Source organism: Mastigoproctus giganteus, chromosome 14 (genome assembly GCF_048544385.1).
Source record: "Mastigoproctus giganteus isolate SK-2022 chromosome 14, ASM4854438v1, whole genome shotgun sequence".
In the NCBI taxonomy this organism is placed as follows: domain Eukaryota; kingdom Metazoa; phylum Arthropoda; class Arachnida; order Uropygi; family Thelyphonidae; genus Mastigoproctus; species Mastigoproctus giganteus.
Genome location: NC_143588.1, coordinates 40,842,525 through 40,869,130, shown reverse-complemented (window position 1 = coordinate 40,869,130; position 26,606 = coordinate 40,842,525). Strand labels below are relative to the sequence as shown.

At 35.1% G+C, this 26,606-nt stretch overlaps 1 protein-coding gene across 2 annotated transcripts in view; it reads left to right on the top strand.

Annotated features, from left to right (window-relative positions):
* LOC150075080 (metal cation symporter ZIP14-like) overlaps positions 1-26,606 on the top strand; it is a 142,546-nt gene that overhangs the window by 31,369 nt on the left and 84,571 nt on the right. For both annotated transcript variants that reach the window (XM_090388686.1, XM_090388685.1), the window contains exons 3-4: positions 11,609-11,723; positions 16,137-16,232. In XM_090388686.1, coding sequence (XP_090244812.1) covers positions 11,609-11,723; positions 16,137-16,232 — 211 coding nt within the window. The remainder of the gene's footprint in view (positions 1-11,608; positions 11,724-16,136; positions 16,233-26,606) is intronic.

The window sequence follows — 26,606 nt, the reverse complement described above, 5'->3', positions numbered from 1 at the left end:
TCAGTGGTAGGTTATCCATCAAAACTGGCACAAATAGGGAAAAAAAAAATCAAGAGATCACTGAAATCTGGGCCATTATATGTATATAGAAGTATACCCATTCAATATACAGGCTTGGGGAGGACAGCTAGAAGACAGGCAAACAATGCAATGTCTTTGAGTTAAGCCATAGATTTTAATAGAACAGTTAAGAAGAAATTTTTAATAAGGACATCAGTAGAGCATTCAAATTCAATGATATCACAGTTGTCTGGATTGAAAAGAAGCAACCATACAAGTCTTATTTCAAAACCTTGAATAAACAATAGCATTAGTAGAGGCATTTGATGCAAGAAAGCAAGCTTATGCAGCATCAGCCAAAAAAAAAAAAACCCACTTCCACTTCACCCCTCTGTTCGTTCAAAATACCTGTCCAGCTGAGCCTTAAACTTATTTAGGCTATCAACTTCCACGACAAGGGAGGGAAGTCTGTTCCACCAACCAACCACCCGCTGGCTGGTTGGCAGCGGGTGGTTGGTTGGTGGAACAGACTTCCCCACGGCAAATTTCCGCACGTCTATCCTACATCTGTCTTTCCTCAATTTGAATTTATGCCCTCTCAGGTGATTATTCTGAGCAAGAGGAAGAATCCCATCAACATTGAGCATGCTCAAACCATTCAAGGCTTTATACACCTCTATCAGATCACCTCGCTGGTGCCTAGTCTCCAGACACTGTAATTTGCAAAACTTAAGCCTCTCTTCGTAAGAGCACCCCTTTGTTCCATTCACTAATCTTGTTGCCCTTCTCTGTACTCGTTCCAGCAGCTCTACATCCTTCTTGAAATGAGGCCTCCAGACCTGTATACAGTACTCTAGGTGTGGCCTGACCATTGCCTTATACAATGGAATAATCACCTCCTTATCCCTGCTGGAAAAATTCCTGTATATCATTGACAATACTCCATGAGCTACTCTAGCAGCCCATCTGCACTGCTCAGAGAACTTCATATCCACCTGCACAACCACCCCCAGGTCCCTTTCATTCCCTACCTCTGTCAGTGTAGTACCACAGAGTTGATACGTTGCTCTGGGGTTGCTGTTTTCCATGTGTAGTACTTTACATTTGTCAATGTTAAACTTCATTTGCCACCTCTCAGCCCATCTGCTCAACCTTTCCAGATCCTGTTGCAGCAGCATAGTGTCAGTAGTGTCCTCGACAACCCTGCCTACCTTTTGTATTGTCTGCAAACTTCGACATTAAGCTTGATATACCATCATCAATATAATTTATGAATACAGAAAACAATAATGGACCCAACCTGAGCCCTGAGGGACTCCACTAATAACATTAGTCCACGACGAGCAGTGTCCATTGATTACCACTCTGTCTTCTCCCCCTCAGCCACCCCTTTATCCACAGCAGCAATTTGCCTCCAATGTCACACTGCTCCAATTTGTGCAGCAGTCTTCCATGTGCAACAGTATCAAAAGCCTTTCTAAGATCCAAGTATATAATATCAAAGTTATTCCCTGCATCCAGTTCCTTTGTGACTGCATCATAGTATCCATGGTCAGGCAAGACTTCCCCTTAACAAAACCATGCTGTGTCCCAGCTATAACTGAAGTCTTGTCTAAATGATCCTGCAGTGCTTCTTTAACTAGTGCCTCCATTAATTTTCCTGGAACAGAAGTTAAACTCGCAGGTCTATAATTACTTGTGTCAGCCTTTGATCCTCCTTTGTGAATTGGGGTCATATTTGCACATCTCCAAGGAAGGCCTCCGTAGCCGAGTGGGCAGGAGCGGGAGTGCAGTAACACACGCTCTTGGAGTAGACTGGGGTTCAAGCCCCTGACTGCTGAATACGGTTGATCTGTCAACCCGCACTGGACCAGCGTGGCAGATTATGGTCCATTTCCCTCAGCATGAATCATTGAGGAGGCTTCCATCCTGCAGTGGGTTGATAATGGCTGCACTTTACTTTTTTACTTTTTTTTTTTCCACATCTCCAGTCTGTGGGTACCTCCCCTGAGTCCAAGGAAGCTCTCATAATTATGGCTAAGGGTTTGCTTACTTCCTCTGCTGCCTCCTTTAATATAACTGGATAGATCCCATCCACCCCGGGTGCCTTTCTTGTGTTTATCTTCAACAATTTCTCCTCCACTTTCCTCTCAGTTATTACAAGATTCTCTAGCTTACTGCTAGAGGTGAATACACCTCTGGCTTTCCCCTCGCTAAATAACTCATGTGTGAATGTCGATGCAAAATATTCATTTAGTTTGTTAGCTACCTGAGAAATATCATCAACAGTTGACCCATCGATATCAAGTGGACCAATCTGATTCATCCCCTTCCTTCTAGAGTTTACATAAGTAAAGAACTCTTTGCTGTTTTTCTTTGCATCCCTTGCCAAAGATTTCTCGTAATCTGCCTTCGCCTGCCTAACCTCCTTTGTAACTTGGTTACAGATCAACTTGTATCTATCATAGGCTTCTGTGTCGTTAATTTGTATGTATCCCATGCATGTTTCTTCTCTGCCATATGCCTCATCAGTTCATCTGACATCCATTTAGGCCTAAACCTTGAACAATATTTCTTAGTTGGTATGTAAAGCCTAGTAGCTTCCAAGATAAGTTCTTTGAATGCTTCCCATTTTGCATTTGCTGTTGGTAACATCATCAGTTGGTCCCACTGTATAGAATATAAATACTGTCTCAGTCCATCGTAGTTGCCTTTACGAAAGCAATAACCCTTCCCTTTACCCCTAATGGTAGTTACCTCTTTGAGTAAATCCCACTTCAGCACACTGTGATCACTGCCACCTGGTGGTTCATTTATCTGCAGATTCTTAATGCATGAAGAATCACTCTTGATAATCAAATCAAGAGTATTCCTCCCTCTAGTTGCCTCCTGAACATGCTGATGTAGAAAACAATCATCCAGTAAATCCACAAAAGCCTTGCTAGTGTGTGAGTGACCAGCCCCCAAATTCCAGTCAATATCTGGGAAATTAAAATCTCCCATTATAAGACTCTCTGATTTATTGGCCCACTCTATTTCCCTGTACAGTTTCTTATTATACTCATCAGTCATTAGGCCTATAGCACACTCCTACTCTCAATTTTGATCTCCCAATGCTTATGTCACACCAAACTGACTCGACACTGCACTGTCCAGCGATGTCCACTGGCTTTACTTCCTTGGATTTTATGTATTTCTTAACTAATAGCATAACCCCTCCTCCCTTCCTATCCAGTTTATCCTTTCTGTAGACGTACTCCCTAAATTCCAGTTCTGCATTCCTTATATCTGTGTGACACCACGTCTCTGATATCCCAACAATATCTGCCTTTGATGTTTTGAGCAATACCTCAAATTCAACAAATTTATTTACTGAACTCCTAGCATTGGTGTACACGCAAGTATACATGCACCTATTTCTATTCTTAGTTACCCTAACACAACCGATGTGTTTACTTGTACTGCAATGTCTCCCAGCAGTCTCTGAAATATCCTGCATCTTGTTTTTCAGGCTTCTGCTCATTCCAATAGAAGCAGTGCAAGAATCTTTCACCTCTGCCAGTGGCTACTGTTAATCTGTTCATCTTTGTCTCCCCCCAAGCTAGCAGTTTTCCGACCCACCTAACACTGCCTCGATAGCATCAGCAAATATTCTTGCACCCTTTCTATTTAAGTGTATCCCATCCCTGTAGAAGCAATCTCTCCTGTTAACAAGTAACAAATTATTACAATGAAGTAAATAATTATCGTAAAGGAAACAAGTTTGAGAAAATCTTTGGACATTTTCGGAAAGGATATCAAATTGAAAAATGTTTGTGGCTTCAATTGCACAAGTATCAAGACCTCATAAGTTTGCTGCAAACTAATTGTATTCCTAAATGCCATGCTGGTTTTTATAATTCACTTAGTCTTTTAAAAGACTGAATTTCTGCATAGTACATTATGAACAATGTACAATTAGTAATTTTCATATTCTGTTGTTTAAATAAAGCATGGTGTTCATTTCCTTCCACTTATTTGAGTACAAAGTGGAAGTAAAATAGCTGTGCAGTTTCCAAACAAACTAATTGCAATAAATCAAAATTATCATCTAATAGCAAATGCAGCAAAACTGACAAGTAAAAAAGGAATATTTAATTTTAATTAAATGCAAGGGGTTTTTGAGGGTGAAATGAAATATTTTTAGTGATAGTTCTTAAGATAATTAAGAAGCTGGTTTACCCAATTTTGAAACTGCCACTTATCCCATTCAACCATAAAATAATACAATTTTAGTGTGCACTGATTTTTGATGTTACCAAACATGATATTTTTCGAGTTGTGCCAGTAGTATTGTAGCCCACATGCAATGTATACTTATCTTTTATCAGACTACAGTAAATTCAAATGAAGTTATTTTTTTCACATCTTAAATTGAGTGTTATAAAGGGTGTGGGATATTTATAAAAGTACAGCATATGCAAAGGAAGGTTGTTTTACGGTATATACAAAGGAAGATTGTTTAATATTGCTGAAGAATGTCCCCATTCTTCAGCAATATCAAACTGAAATGAATTATGAATGTTACATGCAGAAGTCCTATGTGCTTGTCAAACAAAAAAATAAAATAAAACAAATGAGAAAAGGAAATGCATGCTCTTTTATTTTTATAAAACTGAAAAAAAAAAACTCTTTACATTAATAAGGTATGGATCCAGTTTCTTTTAATCTTGGCACCTCCGTGGCCAGGAGCAGCAGTGTGTAGCACACGCTTCTTGATTAGACTGGGGTTCGAGCCCGTGCCCACCAAATATGGAGAAAGGTCAGGGAATGACCACCACATATCCCTGGAGAATTTTTTGGCCTCAGTTGCTAATGCTCCTGAAAACCAAATAACAAACAAACCTTTTAATCTTAAAATGTAGAAAGAGGCAAAGACTTTTGGGGTTAAGATACAGAACACTCGATTCATACCTTGAGGGTCTTAGAAATAATGCATTAAGAATTGTGAACAAAAAAGGTTGAGTGCCATTAGTCTATAAAAAAAAAAAAAAAAATTGTGTAATCACAGAAGTCAATTCAAACTCATTTCTGGAAATGGCTAAAAAACATGCAGATGAAGAAAATAATGCAGCAGAGATGAAATGAGTTATCAGTAAAAGAAAACTAATTAATTTAATCTAATTATTTAAATAAATAAATTCATATAAATCATAAATATTATTATGCAAGACTCCATAGAAGTTACAAGATCCTGTGCAGTTGCACATATCTAATGCTGCCTCTGCTGAAAATTCTGCCCAATACTCTTCTGGACATGAAGGAATAAACTTTTTCACAGGAAAGTCATTCCATTTTGCATAGTCTTGTTTTTTGTTGTTTTTTTTTATCGTTACCAATATGTTATATTGGTCAGTGGTAGCTGCTGTTTTTTGAACAGTTCACTAATTTCATAAAAAAAAAAAAAAAAAATTACCCCACCCATAGTTATTTCTTCTCAGATCAGAATCCAGTATTGGACCAATGATTTTGCCAAACCTAGGATTTAGCATTAGCAGAGGCATATGACGCAAGAATACACACTTATATAGCATCAACAAAAAAAAAAAAAAATATATCTATTTCACTTATCCATTCCCTCCAAAAGTTTATTTAGTTCTGCCTTGAATTTATTTAACCTCTCAGCTTCCATAATGTCAGATGGAAGTTTTGTTCCAGCAAATCATCCACTGGCTAGAGGCAAATTTCCACACACCTTTACTACAACCAACTTCAATTTGAATTTATGCTGCCTCAGGTGTGTAATCTAAGCAAGAGGAAGAATCCCATCAGCATTGAGCTTGCTCAAACCATTCAAGGCCTTATACAACTCAATCAGATCACCTTGCAGGTACCTAGTCCCCAGATGCTGCAATTTCCACAACCTGAGCCTTTCTTGGTAACAGCAACCCCTTGTTCCCCTCACCAATCATGTTGCCCTTCTCTGTACTCATTCCAGCAGCTCTACATCCTTCCTAAATTGAGGCCTCCAGACCTGTATGCAGTACTCAAGGTGTGGCCTGACCATTTCCTTATACAATGGTATAATCATCTCCTTATCCTTGTTAGCAAAATTACTATATATCATTGAGAAGACCCTATGAACTGCTCTTGCAGCTTGTCTGCACTGCTCAGAAAACTTCATCTGACTGCACAATTACCCCAGATCTTTTTTATTCTCCACTACCCTGGGTGTAGTGCTGCACAGTTGCTACATTACCCTGGGATTACTGCCTCCCATATACAGTATTTTTCATTTGTTGATGTTAAACTTCAATTGCCACCTCTCAGCCCATCTGCTCAACTTTTCTAGATCCTGTTGCAGTAGCATACTGTCATTAACAACTTGCCAACCTTCATATAGCCTGCAAACTTGGATGCAGGATGTACCTTCATCAATATCATTGATAAATACAGAAAACAACAATGGGCCCAACATTGAACCCTTGGAGACTCCACTAATAGCATTAGTCCACGAAGAGCAGTGTCTATTGATTACTACTCTCTTCTTCTCCCAGTCAATTGTTCCTTTACACCCATAGTAGCAACTTGTCCTTAATGCCATATTGCTCCCATTTGTTCAGTAGTCTTCCATGTGCAACAGTATCAAAAGCTTTCCTAAAATCTAAGTATATGATATAAAAATTACTTTTTGCATCTAGTTCCTTTGCTTCCATTTCCTATTAATGAGCTCTATCTAAACCTTGTGAAACCCTATAGCTCAACATTGATATAAGTACTGTCCTGTTCTCAAATCAAATGGAAGTAATCAATATCAAAAAAAAAAGCTATACTGGTATAGCTATTCTCTACTGCTTCAGTCTTCAGTAGCTGGGCTCAGGTGGTTAGGAGTGTTATCCTATAAGTAATTTTCCCTGCTGCTATCAGTTTTAATAGATATTAATGTATTCCACACTTTGTAAAGCTCTTTTGAATCACAGTGCAGGTGCAACATGGGCAAAATACATGCCCACATACTTTTTGTTTTATCCACAAAGCTGCTCAATCATTAACTATGTGATATTTTCCCATAGTTGGGTTTTTGTTTCCTGCTCTTTTGGTGTGGCTCTAAATTCCAATTTAGACAAACATCTGGAGGTTATAGCATATTTTCACTTCTGTTGTATGCGCATGAAAGTTGCATAAAATGAGAATGCAATGGTGATTTAATGGCACTCTTTGGCAGTTCTGTCATCTTTGATTTGCTGTAGGATCAGAGCATTGTCTCTGGACAATAATTTTAGGTAGTCTTTCTTCTTTTCAGGTATATGTCAGCAACTTTCTGTCATTTTCCATACTAAACATTAGTACACTATTGTTTCTTATTATCTCCATTTCTTATAGTGTCACTACTCTCCCCTATGGTATTCATTGTTGTATTGAGGGCATTTAAAAATACTGATTTTTCATAAAGCATGTACAAATACTGCTGCTGAGACACATTAACAATAGATTTTGAAAACAGTTTCTTTTCTTTGTAGGAATGCAGAAGTTACCAGGTGGTGTATGTGTACCCACCTTCCAGTATACTTTATTCTTGTTGGGGGGGGGGGTCTATATACACATCCCTGGCTTGTCTTGGATTCCATTATCTTCAGCCAGTGCTTTTATCTGGCACATTTTTGGTTAATACTGCATATATGACTTGCAACTTCAGAAAGCATTTATTATATTTCAGCCAAGGATATGAGGTGTAATCTAAATTCAGGAAGTGAACTGACATTTGGGAAACTAAGCTGAATGCCTATTTAAAGGATTTACTTTGAAGTAGTCTCCTTGATGCTTCTACTACTTTTCAAAGCAATCCTGATAGGCTTTCTTTGCAATTGCTAATACTAGTTCCTGCATATGAATGATTTCCTGTTGTAATGTCACTTCTAAAGGAGCTTTAAATTTTGGTGGTCATGGAAGAATTAAATTCAGTGAGCATGGTGGATAGGAGACAACTGTGATGGGGTTCTCTGCAAGAAATACTTGAATAGAAAGTACCAAACGTGCAGGAGTATTGTCATGATGCAAGCACCACTTCCTTTGAAGCTCACTTCTGGTAATTTTTCTAAACAGCATATCACCACAACTGTTAATGATATTCCTGTTTGATCATGTATGACAAATTCTTAATGAATAATGCCAAGAGTGAAATGACAAGCATAGTGTTATTGTTTGACTGTTTATTTCACTTTCTGCCCATGAGAAGCTCTCATTGTACTGTTGCTTGCACCATCAACTTTCTTCTTTCTACAGTCTCTTAAACAGCTTTCACTTTCTAATTTTCTGTCTGAAGCAAGGTTCCCCCCCCCCATCTCTCTTGAATTATTTTTAATCTTTCACTAACCATAAAAAGCCATAACTTCATGCCTTTTTTAATACTTGTGGTTGGCAAACATGTACACCATACCTTAGAGTGCCAAAACTAGAATCTCAAGCTGTACTGTGGTTACAAGATTTCTAGCCACATGTGCCACTTGATATTCTAAGAGTGGGCTGTTCAAGAAGCTGTTGAACAGCTGACTTCATAAAAAAAAAAAAAAAAAAAAAATCTGATATTTTGAATGAACTGTTGGCAACTATCTCAAGAAACAAAGTATGCACTTTGTTTCTTGATATAGTTTAAATTCAACTCTGAATATGGAGGTTTCATATTTCTGTTAATTTTTTTAACAGAAAAATTTAAGTGACCATAAAATATTGAACTGAACTATTTTTCAAAACTTATATCTTTGAAGTCTTTGTTTAATAACTTTTTTTAATTATGATACTGCCAATAATATGTAACATCCAATTATTTTTTACTTTTATTTATGTAAGTTTGTAGAAAGTTAAATTTCCAGGGATGCACAATACTTTTAACTATATTTAATATAATCATTAATAAAAGGTGGCCTATTTGGAAATGCATTTTTATGAAATAATTAAACTTTGAATAGTAATGATTGATACCAGCATTTCTCAAATTTCTTAAGAAGGCAGTGGTAGAGATTATTATTTTCTTTTTTTTTTATATAGATGTCAACTCAACTAAGTAATCAATTGCTATTAAAGTTTATTAATAAGAAGAATGTGTGCATTTTTTTTTCCTAACCAATATTTCCCAGAGCTGAACTTCAAGTATCAGAAAGCAACATGTGGATTGTAAAATTATATTGTATTTATTTTAAGTGCCTCTATAAGACCCTGTAATTATGACATAACAGGATTTCTCAGTGAATGTGCTAGAATCTTCTGTTTTTTTTTTTTTTTTTTTCATAAGTAAAATTTAACCCATATAATACAAATTTATATTCTCAATTCATTACAAGTGCTATTAAGATAACTTGCACTAACATAAAAGATATTGAAAAATCTTTAGTGAGGTGGAATTAGTTTAATTTTTGAGTTACAAAAAAAGCATTACAGCATCAACCAGGTGTTTAACCATTATGGTTAAACAATTAGCTACATAATCTGGCAGACATTTTCAACAACTGCCAGATTACATACCTGATACATTAGTTTTTTAAACTGCAATTAGTTCACAAAATGGAGCATTTCCCACACTGTAGAGTTAAACATGTTTATGACCAACCAGTTTAACCAGGAAAAAAAAACAAAACAAAGAATAATCTGAATGCATTATAGTTATATAAACTTATTCTAAAAAGGTTTTGAGGCTGAAAGCCTCATACTACAGAAAATTTGCTAATCAAACAAGTTGGTGAATAGCACCATTTTAGTTCATAGTAAATCACTGAAGTAGGTGAAATGGCATCTGTTTTGTTATATCTCATGTTGTGAATGCCTTCACTATGAGTTGCCCTAATATTGCACTATCTCAAATAAGCAATGCTTCACCAGTGGAGAAGACTAATGCTACTTATTCTTGCTGGATACTACCACCCAGATGGCACCATTTCAGGGCTTGTTGGCCTCTCATTGGTGGGCAGGTAGGTACCCTGTTGGTACAATAAGTTCTGAAGTATAATTCCACAATATGAGAGATGCCATGTGGTGTGTGTGCAAGTAAAGACTAAAAAGGTTTTAAATAAAGTCTCTGGTTAAAGAGGTAATGTAGAATCACCTAGACAGGAATACACTTGTATTGCAATCACATCACTGGATTTTTTTAAGGGGTGATCTTGTCTGAAAAATCTGTTTGGATGCTATGATGCACTAACAAAGCAACTATGTAAAAAAAAAAAAAAAAAATAATAATAATTTTGATATCATATACTTGGATTTCAGGAAAGCTTTTGATGCTATTGCACATAAGACTGCTATATAAATTGGAACAGAGTGGCATTAATGGCAAGTTACTGCTGTGGATAAAGGGATGGTTGAGTTGGATAAAACAGTGGTTATTAATGGGCACTGCTCTTCATACCAGTGTCATTAGAGTAGTCTCCCAGGGTTCAGTGCTGGGCCCATTGTTATTTTATATATTTATTAATGGTACTGATGAAGATAAATCAGGCTTAATGTCTAAGTTTGCAAATGATACAATGGTTGGCAGGATGGTTAATGGCAGTAATCAGGATAAGCTGTTGCAACAAGATCTAAACAAATTAGGCTGATGGCTGAGAAATGGCAGTTAAAGTTTGATAAATACCCTTGCATTTATCAATGTTAAACTTCACTGTTATTTGCAGAATAATGTATCAACTATGTGGTATTGGAAAGTGAAAAAGACCTGGGTAATCATGCAGTCATCTATGAAGTTCTCTGCACAATGCTGACAGTTCCAGAACTTCCTATAATATAGAGGAAGTTAGCTAGCAGGGAGGATAAAGTGATTATCATGTTGTATAAGCAATGGTTTAGCTGCATCTTAGGTACTCCATACAGGTCTGGAGGCCTCATTTTAGGAAGGATGTCTATCTGCTGGAACAAGGTGCACAGAAGAGAAATGAGTTTGAAGGGAATGGAAGGGTGGCTTTATTGAGACAGGCTCAGTAATGCAAATTGCAGTCTTGAAACTGGGCACCAGTGAGGTGGTCTGATTAACATTTAAGACTTTGAATAGATTGAGCAAGCTCAGTGCTGATTTCTCGTGTTCAGACTACACACGAGGGAGCATAAATTCCAATTAAGAAAGGATGGTTGTAGATTAGATGTGAGGTTTTGCCAACAGGTAGTTAACTGTTTGAACAGACTTCCATCTGGTGTTGTGGAGGTGGGCAGTTTGAATAAATTCAAGGAATAACTAGACAAATTACTGGAAACAGTGGACAAGTGATGGTGTTTTTTTTTTTTTTTGGGCTTATGCTTTTTAAGCTTACTTCCTTGCATTATGTGCTACTAATAATAATAATTTTGTAAGGCCATGATTCATAGGAGAACCAATCACCCATCCTATTATAGTCTGAATAAAATTACTCATGGTATCATATTAAACTTATAGAAGTATGACATATTTTCTAGTCGTTTAATAAAGGATATAATAATCCTCAGTCTGGCATGTTATTAATTTTTTTTTTAAAATTTAACTTGGTATGAAAGATAAAAGTGAATAAATACCTTTTCAATTAAGAACATAAGACAAACTTAGATTCAAATTTATCATTCTATTCTTTTATACTATTATAATTAAAATTTGGTTTAATTTCTTTTTTAGTGTTTCAGTGCTGAAACTTTATTGGCTGATCTAAATATAACCAAAACTGCACAAGATGTGCACCACCTTTACATGGAACACCTAGCTAGTCTTCTTTTGAGTCATTTACTAAATGGTAAGGAACCTAAAATTACTGAATAATATAAATGTTATGATGTCTGCTCATGCAGCTGAATAATTGAATATTGGAGCAACAGTTTGGATAATGCTTTGTTAGCATGTATGTATTTATTTTATTTTTATTTTATTTTTATTTTTTTTTTTTTTTTTACACTTCAGTTTGTAACTTATTGTCATTCTTTAATCTGGTGAGGCAGAACTCAATTTTAATGAACCTGAAATGTATGAGACTATTCATTTCATACATAAAGTTAAACTATAGAACAAATTTGGTGGTGTCTAATAGTGTAATGACTATGCAGTGACATTTGCTTATGTAAATACTAGGACTTGTGTAAATGCTACTACTAGTATTATTGAATAATATATAAATATCATTCAATAGTCCTACTTGCTTTGAATGAATCTGTTTTGAAACTCATGCAAACTATTCAAGTGCCAGTAATACAGCTGTGACAAGCTACATATGAAAAGTGTTTGACTGGTCAACTAGTGTTAGTTTGCTGGAGGTAGCTATTTGTCATTTATCTTTCCATGCGACTATATCTGACAATATTTTGCTTGAATTGCCTCCTATGCTCCCATAGAGAGAGCTTAAGTAAACTCAAAGTAGCTGTTTATATAATAAATTGTTCTTCACAGGGTATTGTATTGAAAGGGTGCCAGATTTATTTCACTGAAAAGTAAAATGGAATGATTTTTAAAAAATCTTAAGTAACTATTGCAACTATGGATTTTAAAGACACTGTTCTCATTGAAAATATTAAAAGTGAGTAAATCTTCATAATGCTGTCTTCTCATTGTTTGTTGTATAATTAAAAATTTAATTTAAAATTACTATAGATCTAAATATGATATTAGATACTCAAATATTATACTTTTTTTTTTTTACTTGATGGAAAAATTTCAATAATATATCCTGTCAGTTGCTTTTAAAGTTGAGGTGTAATGATTGTCAAAAATTCCACTTCCTTACAAAATTGTATTTTCAGAAAAAGCTACTAGAAATATATGAAAGTGATATTTTGTATTTATTACCATTATAGTTTTGGCAATCGGTAAAATAAATAAATACGAAAAAAAAAAAGCAGTGGCATTACCAGTGTTTCACAAAAATTGGCAGTGATTCCTATGAGTGCAAGCATGACAGAACAATTCTGCATTGCTAAAAGAACACATTATATTCTATCTGAATTAGATAGTATGAATCAGAGCTGTAATACTCAATATGTTCTACATTGATAATAATATTTGTAAAATAATAAGAGGAGTTTACCTCAATATAGTACGTAGAACACTTCTGTATGATACCCTCCAGAAATTAAAACTGAAAAACGGAAAAAATTGACAACTTACCGGTACATTAGAGTAAAATATAATTAACTAATTAAAAACCAATTTAACACAATTCAAATCAATTAAAAATCAAATTAACACAATTAAAAAATAACAAAAATATTCAGAACGATTTTCCTTCCTTAAGGAGGGAAAATTGTTTTGACAGCATCTGACTAGGAACTCAGACCTTGTAACAACCATCATTAAATGTATGAAATGTTGCAGAAAGTAATTTTTATTATAAAAATTTAATTTAGAATAAATTAAAGAATTTAAGCAAAATTAAAAATTAATCCAAACCACTAATACTTTTGCCACTTATAGACAGAGCCTAGATAGAAGCTGCCTGCAACTGCCAACTAATAAACTCAATAGGTACAGTAAAATGAAACGAAATTGGCACTGGCTGTTTTAAACAGATGTTGTAATTTGTTTTATAATATGTTTATTTTGATTCTGGCCTGCCTTACTCCGTATTACAACTTAACATTATTATTAGTTATAGAATAGTTGTACGGAAGTTTTGCCTTTAGCCAGTGGGTAGTTGATTGCTGGAACAGACTTCCATCTGTTGTGGAAGTTGATAGTTTAAATAAATTTAAGGCTGAGCTAGACAGACAAACATTTGGAGTGACCGAATTTGTGAAATGGGAAGTGGTGTGTTTTTTTTGGCTGATGCTCTATAAGCTTGCATTATATGCCTGAACTAATGCTAATAACATACAATTCTTAATTAATATCTTAATTAACAATCCCATGATATTTTTGGAGCTGTACATTTGATTATATCATTTTAACTGTATTTTATTAGAATGTGCTAAATCCTATTTAGTCTTCTAATTAAAATGCAAAATTTGATCCTTCAGAATAGCTATTTCAAGTCCGATTTGGTAGTGTAGAAAGTTTATCATTAAAAAAAAAAAAAGTACATCTCCTCTCACCCTTGGCAGATGGATTGAACTAGTTAACAATTTGGAATGACACCATCCACTAAAATATGCCTAGTGATCATCCCATTTTTTCACAAAGGGTTCTAGCACAATTCTGCTTAAAGCTAAATAAGCCCACCTGAGATTCAGCAGGCAGCTGTATGCCACATGTCTTTTTCTGTTAGATACATCTATTTACGTAATGTTCAGTACCCTTTGTTACCACAGCACCATGTGGTAAAAATGATATTATAGTTATGGCAAATGATTCAAGAAAGCAAGCTTATAACATCATCCAAAAAAAATACATAGTTCACCCACCTGTGCCCTTCAAAAATTTGTCTAGTTCTTCCTTGAATTTATTCAACCCATCCACTGGCTTGAAGGCAAATGTCTGAACATTTATCCTGCAACTATCCTTCCTCAACATGAATTTATGACCCCCCTAGTGTGTGAATTTATGCCCCCTAGTGTGTGAATTTATGTGAATTTATTTATTTTTAGCAAGTGGAAGAATGCCATTAATATTCAGCTTACTCAATCCATTCAAGGCTTTAAACACTTCAGATCTCCCAGCAGGTGCCTAGTCTCAAGATGCTGCAATTTGCAGAACTGAAGCCTTTCTAGATAAGAGCACACTTTTGTTCCCTTCACCAGTCTGGTTGCCCTTCTCTGCACATGTTCCAGCAGATCTACATTGCCTCCTAAAGTGAGGTGATGCAGTGCTCAAAATGCAACCTAACCATGACCTTATACAAACGGATAATCACCTCCTTATCCCTGGTAAAGTTTCTGTATATTATTGACAAAACCCAATGAGCTATCCTGGAAGCATGTAATCATATGGTATTTCTCCTGTTTATCAAATCCACATTGAAGTAAACTACAGATTTGTAGTTAGAATGTTGTGCAATTTTGGTAATCAACTTATCCATTCCAGTTGCTAACTTGCTAAATTATTTCTGAAATATTTTTGATTAACACTAGCAAATGTTACATGGCAAAGGGGAAAAAAAAGTTGATCCAGTCATGTAGATGAATGGAACAAGTTTTTTTTTTCCTGATGCTCCAGTGTCTAGAATTAAATAGAATTCTTGCTTCAAGAACATCCCTTGCATCCATAACTAATCTTATCATACTTTGCAACTTTTCTGGCAGATCTTTCCCAAAGTGCAGCTTCCAAACCTGTTTACCATACTCATAATGGAACACGTAATTATTTTTGCCAATATTAAAAATTAAGTGCTTCATCACCAGAAGGCTTGTAAGGTTGTAACACAAGCTCATGGAGATTGAAATAATCCCCATGCACTTAGGTGATAGTAACATTCCTTTACCACTGTGAAGCGTATACATAAAATACAAATTTACATTTCCTTCATTGTGGAAATGTAATTTGGTTAGTTCTCATGACAGAGCATGACCTGTTTGCATGGCTTGCATGAACACATCCATGCCTACTGGGACTTTTGTGCATACATACTATGCACAAAAACTTTAACTGGAAAGATTAATTATTGGAAATTTATTCAATCAGTGTTCAGAGTAACATGTTAGTTTTGTATTAGCAGGTAATATATTTGGGGAAAAAGCAATTTCTGAAAATTAGGGAAAAAAAGGAGGCAGGAATGTTTTCTTGGCATAAATATTTTAGATTAGAACTGAACTATTGGGTGCTTGACCCAATACTGTTCCCTAGGAATTTCCTAACTCCCAGCTGAAGTAGTATACATAAATTAGTGAAACAGTGTCAAATCATCACTTTATCCATCTTTTGTGAACTTTTTCTTCCTCCTGTTCTATCATACTGAAATTCATTAAAATTGAAGAAAGATGTCTATAACCAAAGATCCTTACAGGTATTAAATCTTTTTTTTTTTTTTTTCCTTTTCTTCTTTATGCAGAAGGATTGCCTGATAGCGTACCTGTTATTTTATACATTACGTAAATAGATGTATGCTGATAGCATCTGCTCATCACACACCTGTCTACATTTTGTAGGATTTCTGTTTCAAAATTTTCAAAGTGTGTTGTTTATTTAAGGTATAGTATTATTATAAAAGGGAAATAATTTTAACTTAGTTTATACACAAAACAACAGTTAATGGCAACTTTGTTAATAAGTCCTCTTTTCCTTATAGGTGAATGTATTGATGTTGGAGAAGCTGTTACTGATTTCATGGAGGATCTGTTTTTGCATTATGGTGATAGATGCTCCCAGGTGATTACACAAAATGGTAAATTTCTTTAGAGAAGATTCAAATAATTTTTATATATATATATTTTTTTTTCACAACTTGCAGTAATTTATATTTCTATCTGCAATTCTAATAGATGAGCACAATCATCCCCTACTTTTGCTTATTCATAAACTAGTGATTTGCTGTGGAGTAGTGCTTTGGAATTGCAGAAACATTGTTTTTATTCTTAGGTTAGTACATGATCTCTTAACTTATCGTTAAATCAACTCAAAATTGAATGAGTATAGATCTGAATTTTTGATCAAAGCTATATCTAGCCAGCAACTTGGCATATTTGTCATTCCTATATGAATGCTCATACACAGTAAACTTGTACCACTCTGCTAAGGAACTCAGCCCTAAAGAGTACTAAGTGGGATCCTTTTTGGGAGCTGGTAAACTGTGCTAGTGTTTCTGTTTACAATTTTTCTCCCCCATACATCTTTTTATATGTGAAATGCCTTTTCTTCATCTGATTTCAAAGTTAAGTATGTTGGAATTAAATGAAAAAAGCATTACTCTCAGATAGTATGATGTTGCACCTTCACTATAGTGAAGCCCATAGATCTCTTCTTTTTTTGGATGGGGGGGAAGGACAGTTAAGTATTTAAGGTTGTTTCCATTAAACCAAACATTGGCTTTATGCTTTTGCCAATTTCTTTTCTGTTTACCCTGTCCCAGAATGGAAGAGAATATGAATTAAGGCTATTGTTAGGTACTTTTTTGAGGGTGAGTGGGAGTTATAAAATTCAGTAGTTTTAAATAGTTTTCTTAATTTCTCTGTAGGGTTATTGGTTATAGCTTGTACATAACTAATGTTATTCATATTTTGTTCTAGGTTTTTTTTTTTTTTTTTTTCATCATACCTGTATGATGAAAAAAAAAAATTTTTTCATGAAAAAAAAAAAAATTTTTTTTCATCATCAACTGCCATTCTGAAAAATTTTACTATTTTGTAAGATTGCAAATTATTACATATCTGGTTATTCTCTACTTTATTTGGTTTAACACCCCTCTAAATATCCAGAAAACCACAGGAACATATTTGTGGGTAATCCTGAATGCTTGGGCCACTGAAGATTGTGTGGTAATCAAAATGGCCTAGAGCATTTGGGCTATTCAAGCTTATTCTTATTCATTTGCATACCATACATTACATGCCTTTTTACATATCATGCATACAAATAATATTAACCATATAGTGCAAGGAAGCCATTGACTTTTGCTACACTAGCCAAAAAAAATAAAGAATAAATAACCTGTCTTCCTCCTCATGCACATAGCTGACCTTTGAATTTCCCCAAGCAGGCAGCCTCAGTTACCAAAGGAGGTAACCTATTCCAGTAATTAACAACTTTCTGCCTAAAAGAACTTCCTGCAAATCTGGTCTACACCTTTTACCTTGTAATTTGAGTTTTGTCCCCTAGTTCTGAACTAAAGATTGAAAATTTCTCCTTCATTCATTTTACTGTCCCCTCTGAGATCCATAAATACCTGAATCAGGTCCCATCAGAGGCCCATAGTTGCCAAGTTCTGTAGCCCACATTCTAAGTCTTTCCTTAGATGGTTGCCATTTTGCCAAACAGGTTATCTCTCTTTGGACCCTTTCAAGAAGCTCTATCTTTTTTGAGGTGAAGAATTGCATTCCAAATGCAATTCTTAGTTGACTTATACAATGGGATTATGACCTCCCTATAACTTCAGGCAAATGCTCAATGCATTATCAATAGGACACCCTGGGTCTTCATTCCAGCTTGTCTGTACTGCTTGGAAAGCTTCACATCTGCCCAGTTGTGACTTAAGTCCCTTTCTTTCTCTGTTTTTAATTCAATCCCCCAAGTGTATAAGTTATTTGAGTTTTGCTGTTTTCCAAGTGTAAGACCTTGCTTTATATTGCATTAAAACATAACTGCCACTTTTCTACCATCCTCAAATACTATCCAAGTCATCTGAAGGAGCCCTGCTTGGCAATGATTATTAACTATTCTACAGACCTTGACATCACACCCAATATCACTTTTTTAATTGTCATTTAAGAAAATCAAAAACAACAGTACCAATCCATAGAAACCTCACTTCTTATGGGGGCCCAGTTTGAAGTGTAATCATTAATCAACCCTGTGCCTCCTGCCCTGCAGGCACCTTGTGATCCATCTTAGAATCTTACTTGCAATCCCAGCATGTTCCATCTTATCTGATAATGAGGAACAGTAAAATACTTTGCTAAAATCACAATGAAAAGTGTGTTGAATTATTTTCTATATCTAGCTCATGAGTAATTGTGTCAAAATACCTAAGTTAGTTAAACATGATTTTCCCTTAAAAAAAAAAAACTTGTTGCCTTCAGAATTTAGTTTCTATTTCTGTGTTGCACTCTTCACCATTGTCTCCATGGTTTTCCCTAACATTAAAGTCAAACTGACTGTAGTTTGCCACTTTACACTTAACTGTTTTTATGCATTAGTAATACATTGGTACTTCTCCAATCCAGAGGAATCACTTGAATCCAGTGATTCTCTCATGATTAACCTGAATAATACACTATGTGCTCTCACCACCTCCTTCAAAATTACTGTGTATATACCATCAATTTCATGAATTTACTTTCCTTTAAGCTTGAACATTTGTCTTATAAACAATTGCCTGTAATTTCAATATTGCTTATTTCACACTGCTCACCCCCTCATCTCACTAAGATGGGTGTTTTGTTAATAAACGTCAATACAAAGTACCCATTTAGTTCACCAGCTGGGTTATCTAGGATTTTTCCACTAGTTTGTTTCCTTCTTTGTATTTACATACATGAAATACCTTCTTCTTGCATTTTGCACTTTTAGACAGTGATTTCTCATACTTGGCCATTGGCATTCCTAATCTTTTATGGGGTACTTTTAATTATAGATCAGTTTGTAGCAGTAAAAGCTTTCAGTTCTTTTCATCACTCTGTAACTGTCCCATTCTATCTCTTTCTGTTCTGTTAGATTGGCCAGTTCTGTATTCATTTACCCAAACATCCCCATGGTACTAATGCCAATATTTTCTTAATGATATTGGCAAAATCCCTGCACTACCTTTTTGTTCAAATGTATTCTGTCTCTTCATATTAGGTTCCTTCTACCTACAAGTACGAATACTTAATTTCCATCTTGAGTTAATCCACAAGGCTTTCAGCATATAGTCCTTATTGTGCCTGGGCAGAATTGCTGACTGAAACACATTTTGACCTAATTTGTTGGATAAATAAATAATCTATATTTATCCAAAAAATTGTCAGTTTGTGTAGGTTTAAGATCATTAGTCCCCACATGGATAAAAAATACTTTATCCCCTTAAAATCAGACAATCTCTTAGTGACATTGTTTCCAGCAGACAACCTGCTTCTTGCCTACTTATCTTAAAAAAAAAAAAAAAAAAAAAAAAAAAAAATTCCCTGACAATGTAATATCAAAGAAAAACAAAATCCTCTTGAACCAGAAGTATGCACTTGACTTTTCTTTTGTGGGGACTGAACAAGGGGCTCATGACCTGGTGGATCACCACGTTACCAGTTATTTGTCTCTAAGGCAGTCACTAGTTTCTTCAGTGACTCAAATTCCTCTAGTAATGCACCATGTTTTAAGTCTGCAAACTCCTTTCATTGTGAACAAATGAAAAAATTAAGTTAAGCTATGATTATCAACAGGATTGACTTTTTGAGTATATGCCAGTCTATAATTAGCAATGAACACATATGGGAAGTTGCTTATAGCCATTTCTGTGTGAATCATGATATCCTCATATGAAGTATTCAAAAATGGATCTTGTAACAATCATGATTAAGGTAAGAATTAAATTAACAAAATATTACAGGAAATAACTTAATTTACTAAACCACTTGTAAATTAAATTTACAAAAGATTTAAACAAATCAAGGAAAAACAAATTTGTCTAATTTCAATCCATTCACCTTGAATATAATATTACAGAGCTAACTAGTCACTTCTCTGTGACTGCCAACTATTTACCTTGGATGAATAAATACTGTGATATCAATTTGTTGTAATAAGTCTGTTCATTTATAAACTACTAATAATTTGCTATAATTATAAATTGCTATGAGAGTTAAACAAACCTTTGACCATAATTATGAAAGCATACTTGGATTAAGAGGGACATTCTCCTCGATTGGAGGTGTGCAAATGTCTCTCCTACTCAAAGGACAGGGATCAAAGGGTAATGTGAACAGTTATAGACATGCAAGTTTGATTTTTGTTCTAGATTAAGGGTCCCCAAACTTTTAGAAAAAAGGAGAAAAATTCCTAATTACTGAAAATTACATTCTCTGCATAACTTTAATGTTATTTGCAGAGAAACAAATTTTATACCTACCTATATCTACAGATTCAAAAATAAATCTATGGATATGTAAAATAAAATTTACCAGTTTATTTATATCAAATTTAACTTTTTATTGTACTAATCAATAAAAAAATCACTCAGTAATACAACAAAACTAATTATTACTTATTTATTGTACTAATAGCAAAAATACAACATTATAATTAATGCAATGAATGTGGTTGTTGAGTGCAACAAGGTTTCGTAATATCGGGTTTTAAAGTACTAGTTCCAATTCTTAAAGTAGTGTAAATGCAGGTCAGTTAGACATGATCATATTTTTGATTTTACATATTTTATTTTTGAAAAAAGTCTACTCACTTGTATATGTACTTCCGAAATTTGACGTAACCTTTCTTCAAAAATTTTAAATTTTTGGATGATCTGGCTCGAATAAAATTGAATTAGATTTTGGATTTTCATTTTTAAATTTTGTATTCAGTACATCATTAGACTGAAGATCTACCAACTCTAATTGTAAATTCTCATCAACATCATTGATGGGTACATCAAACAGATTTTGAAAAAGGTCAAACACCTTTGAATTATTTTGAAAATCAAATCTAGCTGCAAAATTTTCCTGCAGCAAACTAACGTTTTGAACAAAACTTTCAGTGGAAAAATTATCCGCAAGCCGGATAAAACTTTTGCAGGCTGTAGTTTGGGGATCCCTGTTCTAGATGAAATAACTGAGTCAGTGGTTAAAGAAGTATTGCAAATATGCAGAAATTGCAGCATGGGGGGGGGGATGATCCTGTCTGATAAGCTACTGCGATGCAGAAACAAAGGAACTGGATGCAAAAAAAATTTGAACACTGTTGCACATGAAAGACAACTGTACAAATTGGGGAAATGTGGCATTAGGGGCAAGTTACACTGAACAAAATGGTTGAGTAGCTGATAGAGGGTGGTTTTCATTGGGTATTGCTCTTCTTGGACTAATGTTATTAGTGGAGTCCCTCAGGGTTCAGTGTGGGATCCCTTACTGTTTATAATATTTATTGATCATATTGATGAAGTCATATCAGCCTTATTGTCTGAGTTTGCAGATGATACAGAGTTGCAGGGTGGTTAATGACAGGAATTATTACCATACTACTGCAGCAAGACCTAGAAAAATGAGGCAGATGGGCTAACAAGTGGCAATTGAGGTTAAACATTGATAAATGTAAGGTACTGCATATGGCTAACAGTAATCCCAGAATAATGTACCACACTCAAAGTGGTGGGGAATAAAGAAGACAAGGGCAATTGTAGTTCTGATGTGCACTTCTCTGAGAAGTGCAGACAGGCTGCTAGAACACAGGGCTGTAGTGAAGGGTATATGCTGTATACCCTCTGGATTTTTTGTGTGTGTATTCGATTAATAAGCACGTATACTCTCTCCATACGTAACATTCACATATACTTTCTGCTAATTTTATGACTACTGCACTGCTAGAACAGCTCATAGATTTCTGTCAATGATATACAGAAACTTGTCCAGCAGGGACAAGATGATTATTCCATTGTAGGAGGCTGCATCTTAAGTATTGCATAAAACATAGGTCTGGTAGCTTCACTTTTAAGCAAGATGTGGAACAGTGCAGAGAAGAGCAACCAGATTAGTCAAGAATACAAAGGAGTACTCTTATCACAAACAACTTCTTCAGTTCTGCAGGACTTAGAAACTAGGCACTTCAGGGAGCCTGACTGCAGTATTTAAAGGATTAAATCAATTGAAGCTTTAAATGGATTGAATAGACTTAATGAAGGTATTCTCATTCTTTCTTGGAGGGGACCTAAATTGAAAAGTATGATTGTAAGAGACTTGTATGAAAATTTGCATTCAGTCAGTGTAATTGTTTGTTAGAACAAACTACCAGCTAGTGTTGAGGATGTGGGTAGCTTAAATAAATTTAAAGAATTAAACATTATTAGAGGGGAATGAACAGATGAGGTGGGTAGTCTTTTTTTTTTTTTTTTTTTTTTTTTTTCCTCCCACTGATGCTATATTATTATTATTAGCCATATGGTGCAAGGAAGCCTGCGGCTTATGCTGCACCAGCCAAAAAAAAAAATTCCGAGTTACCCTCAGAGTGAGAAAGAGACAGACAGAAGTAGAAAGGAATCACCAAGAAAGAGAAGAATAATGATATCCAGCTTGGGACCCTGGGTGTGCCAAGCCCATACTCACCAGATGTGAGCCCCTGGGGTTAAATATAAAATTACTTCCTTGCATCATTTGCCACTACTAATGAACTCTGTTTTGAAATATAGTTCAATGTAAAGAATAAATTTCTATTTACCCTCCAGAATAGGGTGAGCACAGGTCTCTTCCTCTCCCTTCTCCTCCTTACTTTTATTAGATGCTGTTTGGAGTATCACATGAAAAACGTCTATTGCCTTACCTTGCTTCACTTAGTGCTATAATAAATAGTGCTAACATTTTAGATTATTTTCATGAAGAGTATGCAGTATTATGCTTGCAAGTCCTGTTTTACACAAAATTAGATATTAGAAAACCTCCAATAGGGAGCATTAGTAATTGCAAAAATATACAAGACAACATTATATTGTGTGGAAAGCTGCATATACTGTATATATAATAAAAAAAAGGAAAAAGTGATATCTACTAACAATTATAGCACCTTATTGAAAGGGCCTTTTGGGCTCAGCACCAGGTGACACTCTTTATGCCATAAAGTGCAATGTTGGTGATTATAATATCTTATGCATATGCTGCAATTCATCTTCTGGAACCCATCCTCCAGTTGTCAGGTCTTCTGATCCTTTGAGCTCCCCCCCCCACTCCAAACAATGCCAGAACTGGTAGTATGGAAATTTTGCCACTGTTTTTATTTTAAAATTTTGAGTACTTTACACTAAACCTTATATTGTGACTACCCCCACCTCTCTTCTACAATTATACCAATCAAGAAATAAGTAGTATGTGCCACAAGTCCATATAAAAAGCAGTGGAGTGAAGAATGGCATTGCTGAAAAAAATCCCTAAAACTGAACAGAGGAGCAGACAGGCAAACTGTTGGGGCACACCTTGGGGGGGGGGGTTATAAGAGTATTTCTTTTATGAGAGCTTGGTATATTCTGTATTTCAGTACAATTACATGTTATATTTTTTAGACTGGTTTTATTTTCTGAGATTTATGAAAGTAATCTTCCTCTCCTCCCCCAGATATGAGACTTGCAGTGTGCAGGACCTCCTGTGCTCTATTTAGTCTACATTCTTATCTTTTCCCCATGTGGATTTTGATATGCATTGTATGTCAATGTTTCATCTTGTTTACTCAGTACTATGCATTGGCATCCTGGGTCATAGTTGGTTTGAACATTACAATATTAGTTTCACCCTTCTCTTCTATGTTTGGCTGTTTAGTTCTTTGCATCCAGTGCACAGCTCCTTTGTATAGTATGTGCCCACTATGTTTAGTTAACTTTAATTAATAAATTTTCAAAGTAGTTCAAATGACTGACTATAGGGACAGAATTGTATGAAATAATGGTTGCTATGCTCAACTGGTCTCTGTTGTCATAAGTGTAGGGATATGCATCCAAGTCTGTTTAATTTTGTAGTTTGCTGTATATCTACTTTTCATGTATTGCAGGCTCTTTACTTGAATAGCTTACCTCATTTCAAATGGTCTAGTTAATTTAGCAGAAAATTTCAGCAGGATTTTGTCAGTTGTGGGCCCTGTCAAACTTGGGAAAGGGCATGAATTTATGCCCTTTCCCAACTTAAGGGCATAAATTCATGAGGTCACAACTTAAATACTATCATTCTAATGTTAGGGCAGGCTTGGTTTGTCACATTTCAATGGCTCTACCTAGCACAAAATGCTTTTCCTAATATAATATTTATCATGTGGTACAGCACACATTACAACCAAGAAATGTCAGAATATAAATTTTAAATAAAATACAATATAAAATCAAATCCAGCAACAATGAGAACTGACCACTGCCAGATTTTGGATTGAAACTTTATTAACACTTAGATGCTTTATTTAGTGCAACAGCAAAACCATATACTGTGCTTTGCTTTACTATGATATAATGCTATAGTTTATATAGAAAATAAAGTTAAGTGTATGCATTAAATAAATGCTCCAACCACTGGCTTTGCAGCACCTGTATGAAGTGCAAAAGAATTATGCACTGCCAAAAGCTACAATTGGATTTTACTTATCAACTTTTTTTATTTGCTGATGCTTTTAATTTTTATGTAATTTATGGAGTATTTGAGTAGTATGGAGACTTGCAAGTTTTGCAAACGATTTGTTTTATATACTGTGACCAAAAGTATTTGGACCAACATAAGTAATTGCAAAAAGTGATTTTAATTCAAAAATCTGATATCTAGTAGAGCCACAATTTGGCTTATATGACACTCAACCCTCCATAGCATTCTCACTACCAGAATTTGTAGCCATTTCTTCTTCAAAGCACCTGCAAGATACTGGGCAGGAAGGTTGTTTTGGCTATAGCTTAATCAGGTATTCCAATTTGTCCCACATGTTCAGTGGGGTGGGTGGGATGGAATGGGGGGGTTAATCCAGGCTCTGAGCCAGCCAGTTCACCTTTGATATCATTGTCTACAAACCAGTTCTGTGATAAGAAGTGTTGTGTGGATACTGGCAGAGAATAGTTTCTCTAATACTGTCACAGTGTAAGTAATGCATAATCATCCAAATACATCATAGATTTCATAGTTTTAGGCACTCATACCAAAGAGATCAAATGTAAACCAGCTGAAAACAGCCCCATTTTCATCAGTGGTTAAGATATGTTCCACCAGGAAGTGCTCTTTGTAAATCTCCATACCCAAACATGTCTATTAGAATGAAATGCTGTGTGAAGAGATTTGTTACCCCATAGCACTGTGTAATGGTCTAGTGTTGGGAACACTACTCTAAATTTTTGTTGGTGACTGTAATACTGGGATTGTGTTCAGCTGCCCTTCCAGTGAATTTGAGGCTATAGATAATTGATGAGCTTGTGGCCTTGGGGACCTACTCTGATGTCTTTCACGGGTGACTTGCATAAATAACAAACTACCCTCTTTAAGCAGAACATATTCCAAGAATTTGAGTACCATTCTGACCTTATTTTGTTGAAGTATTACCTATGATCCTCTATCTGCAGTCTGAGCCTCCATTTCTGGAGGTTCAGATGACTAAGTCACAGAAGACTTATGACAGTGCATGGTATTTGGATAAGTATGGTAATACTTTTGATTAGTGTATTTTTATTTATATTTTTATTTACTTTTACTTGTGCTTGGCAAGTTCTCTAAAGAACACTATGAATGCTTCACCTGACCACACCATGGGTTTTTTCATAAAGGAGACATACTAGTACTTTACTCTATGCCTAAGTCACAAGAGACAGCTTTGATTCTTCTAAGGTGTTTCTTTCATTGTGCAGTTTAGCCACTTGAATGAATGACAGTAAATGTCCAAATACTCTAACACTTAAAATGAACTAGTAAACTAGGACAACTTTCCAACTTTATTGGAAAGTAAGTAAATTCTCTCAAACCTATTGACATGGTGTGGAGAGAAGAAAGGAATATTACAGAAAATCAACATGCTTATTATGTTAGCTTAAGAAAATTTTTCACAGGTAAAAGGATAAAGCATTTCAAAATGGATTTTGTAGGATGAAAGATCTTGACATATTTCAGAGCCAACTATCATTTGGAAAAAACAGAAGTTAATCTTCTGGGTAGTATGGAGACTGAAACAAGAGATTTGCATCAATATGAATATTATCATTATGCCTACCATCTCAAAGTTTGTTTGTGCAACTGTCTGGCATTCATCCAATTCTTATTTGTCTAGGATTGATGCTGTTAATTATTGGCTATTCAACTGCATAAAACTGCAAGATAAACAAGTAGTTGCCGCATGTGTAACTAGACTGATTAGTTAACTTATGATTGCCAACCAGAAGGTACTTGAATCCTAACCACTAAAATCAGACTTGTTGACTTAC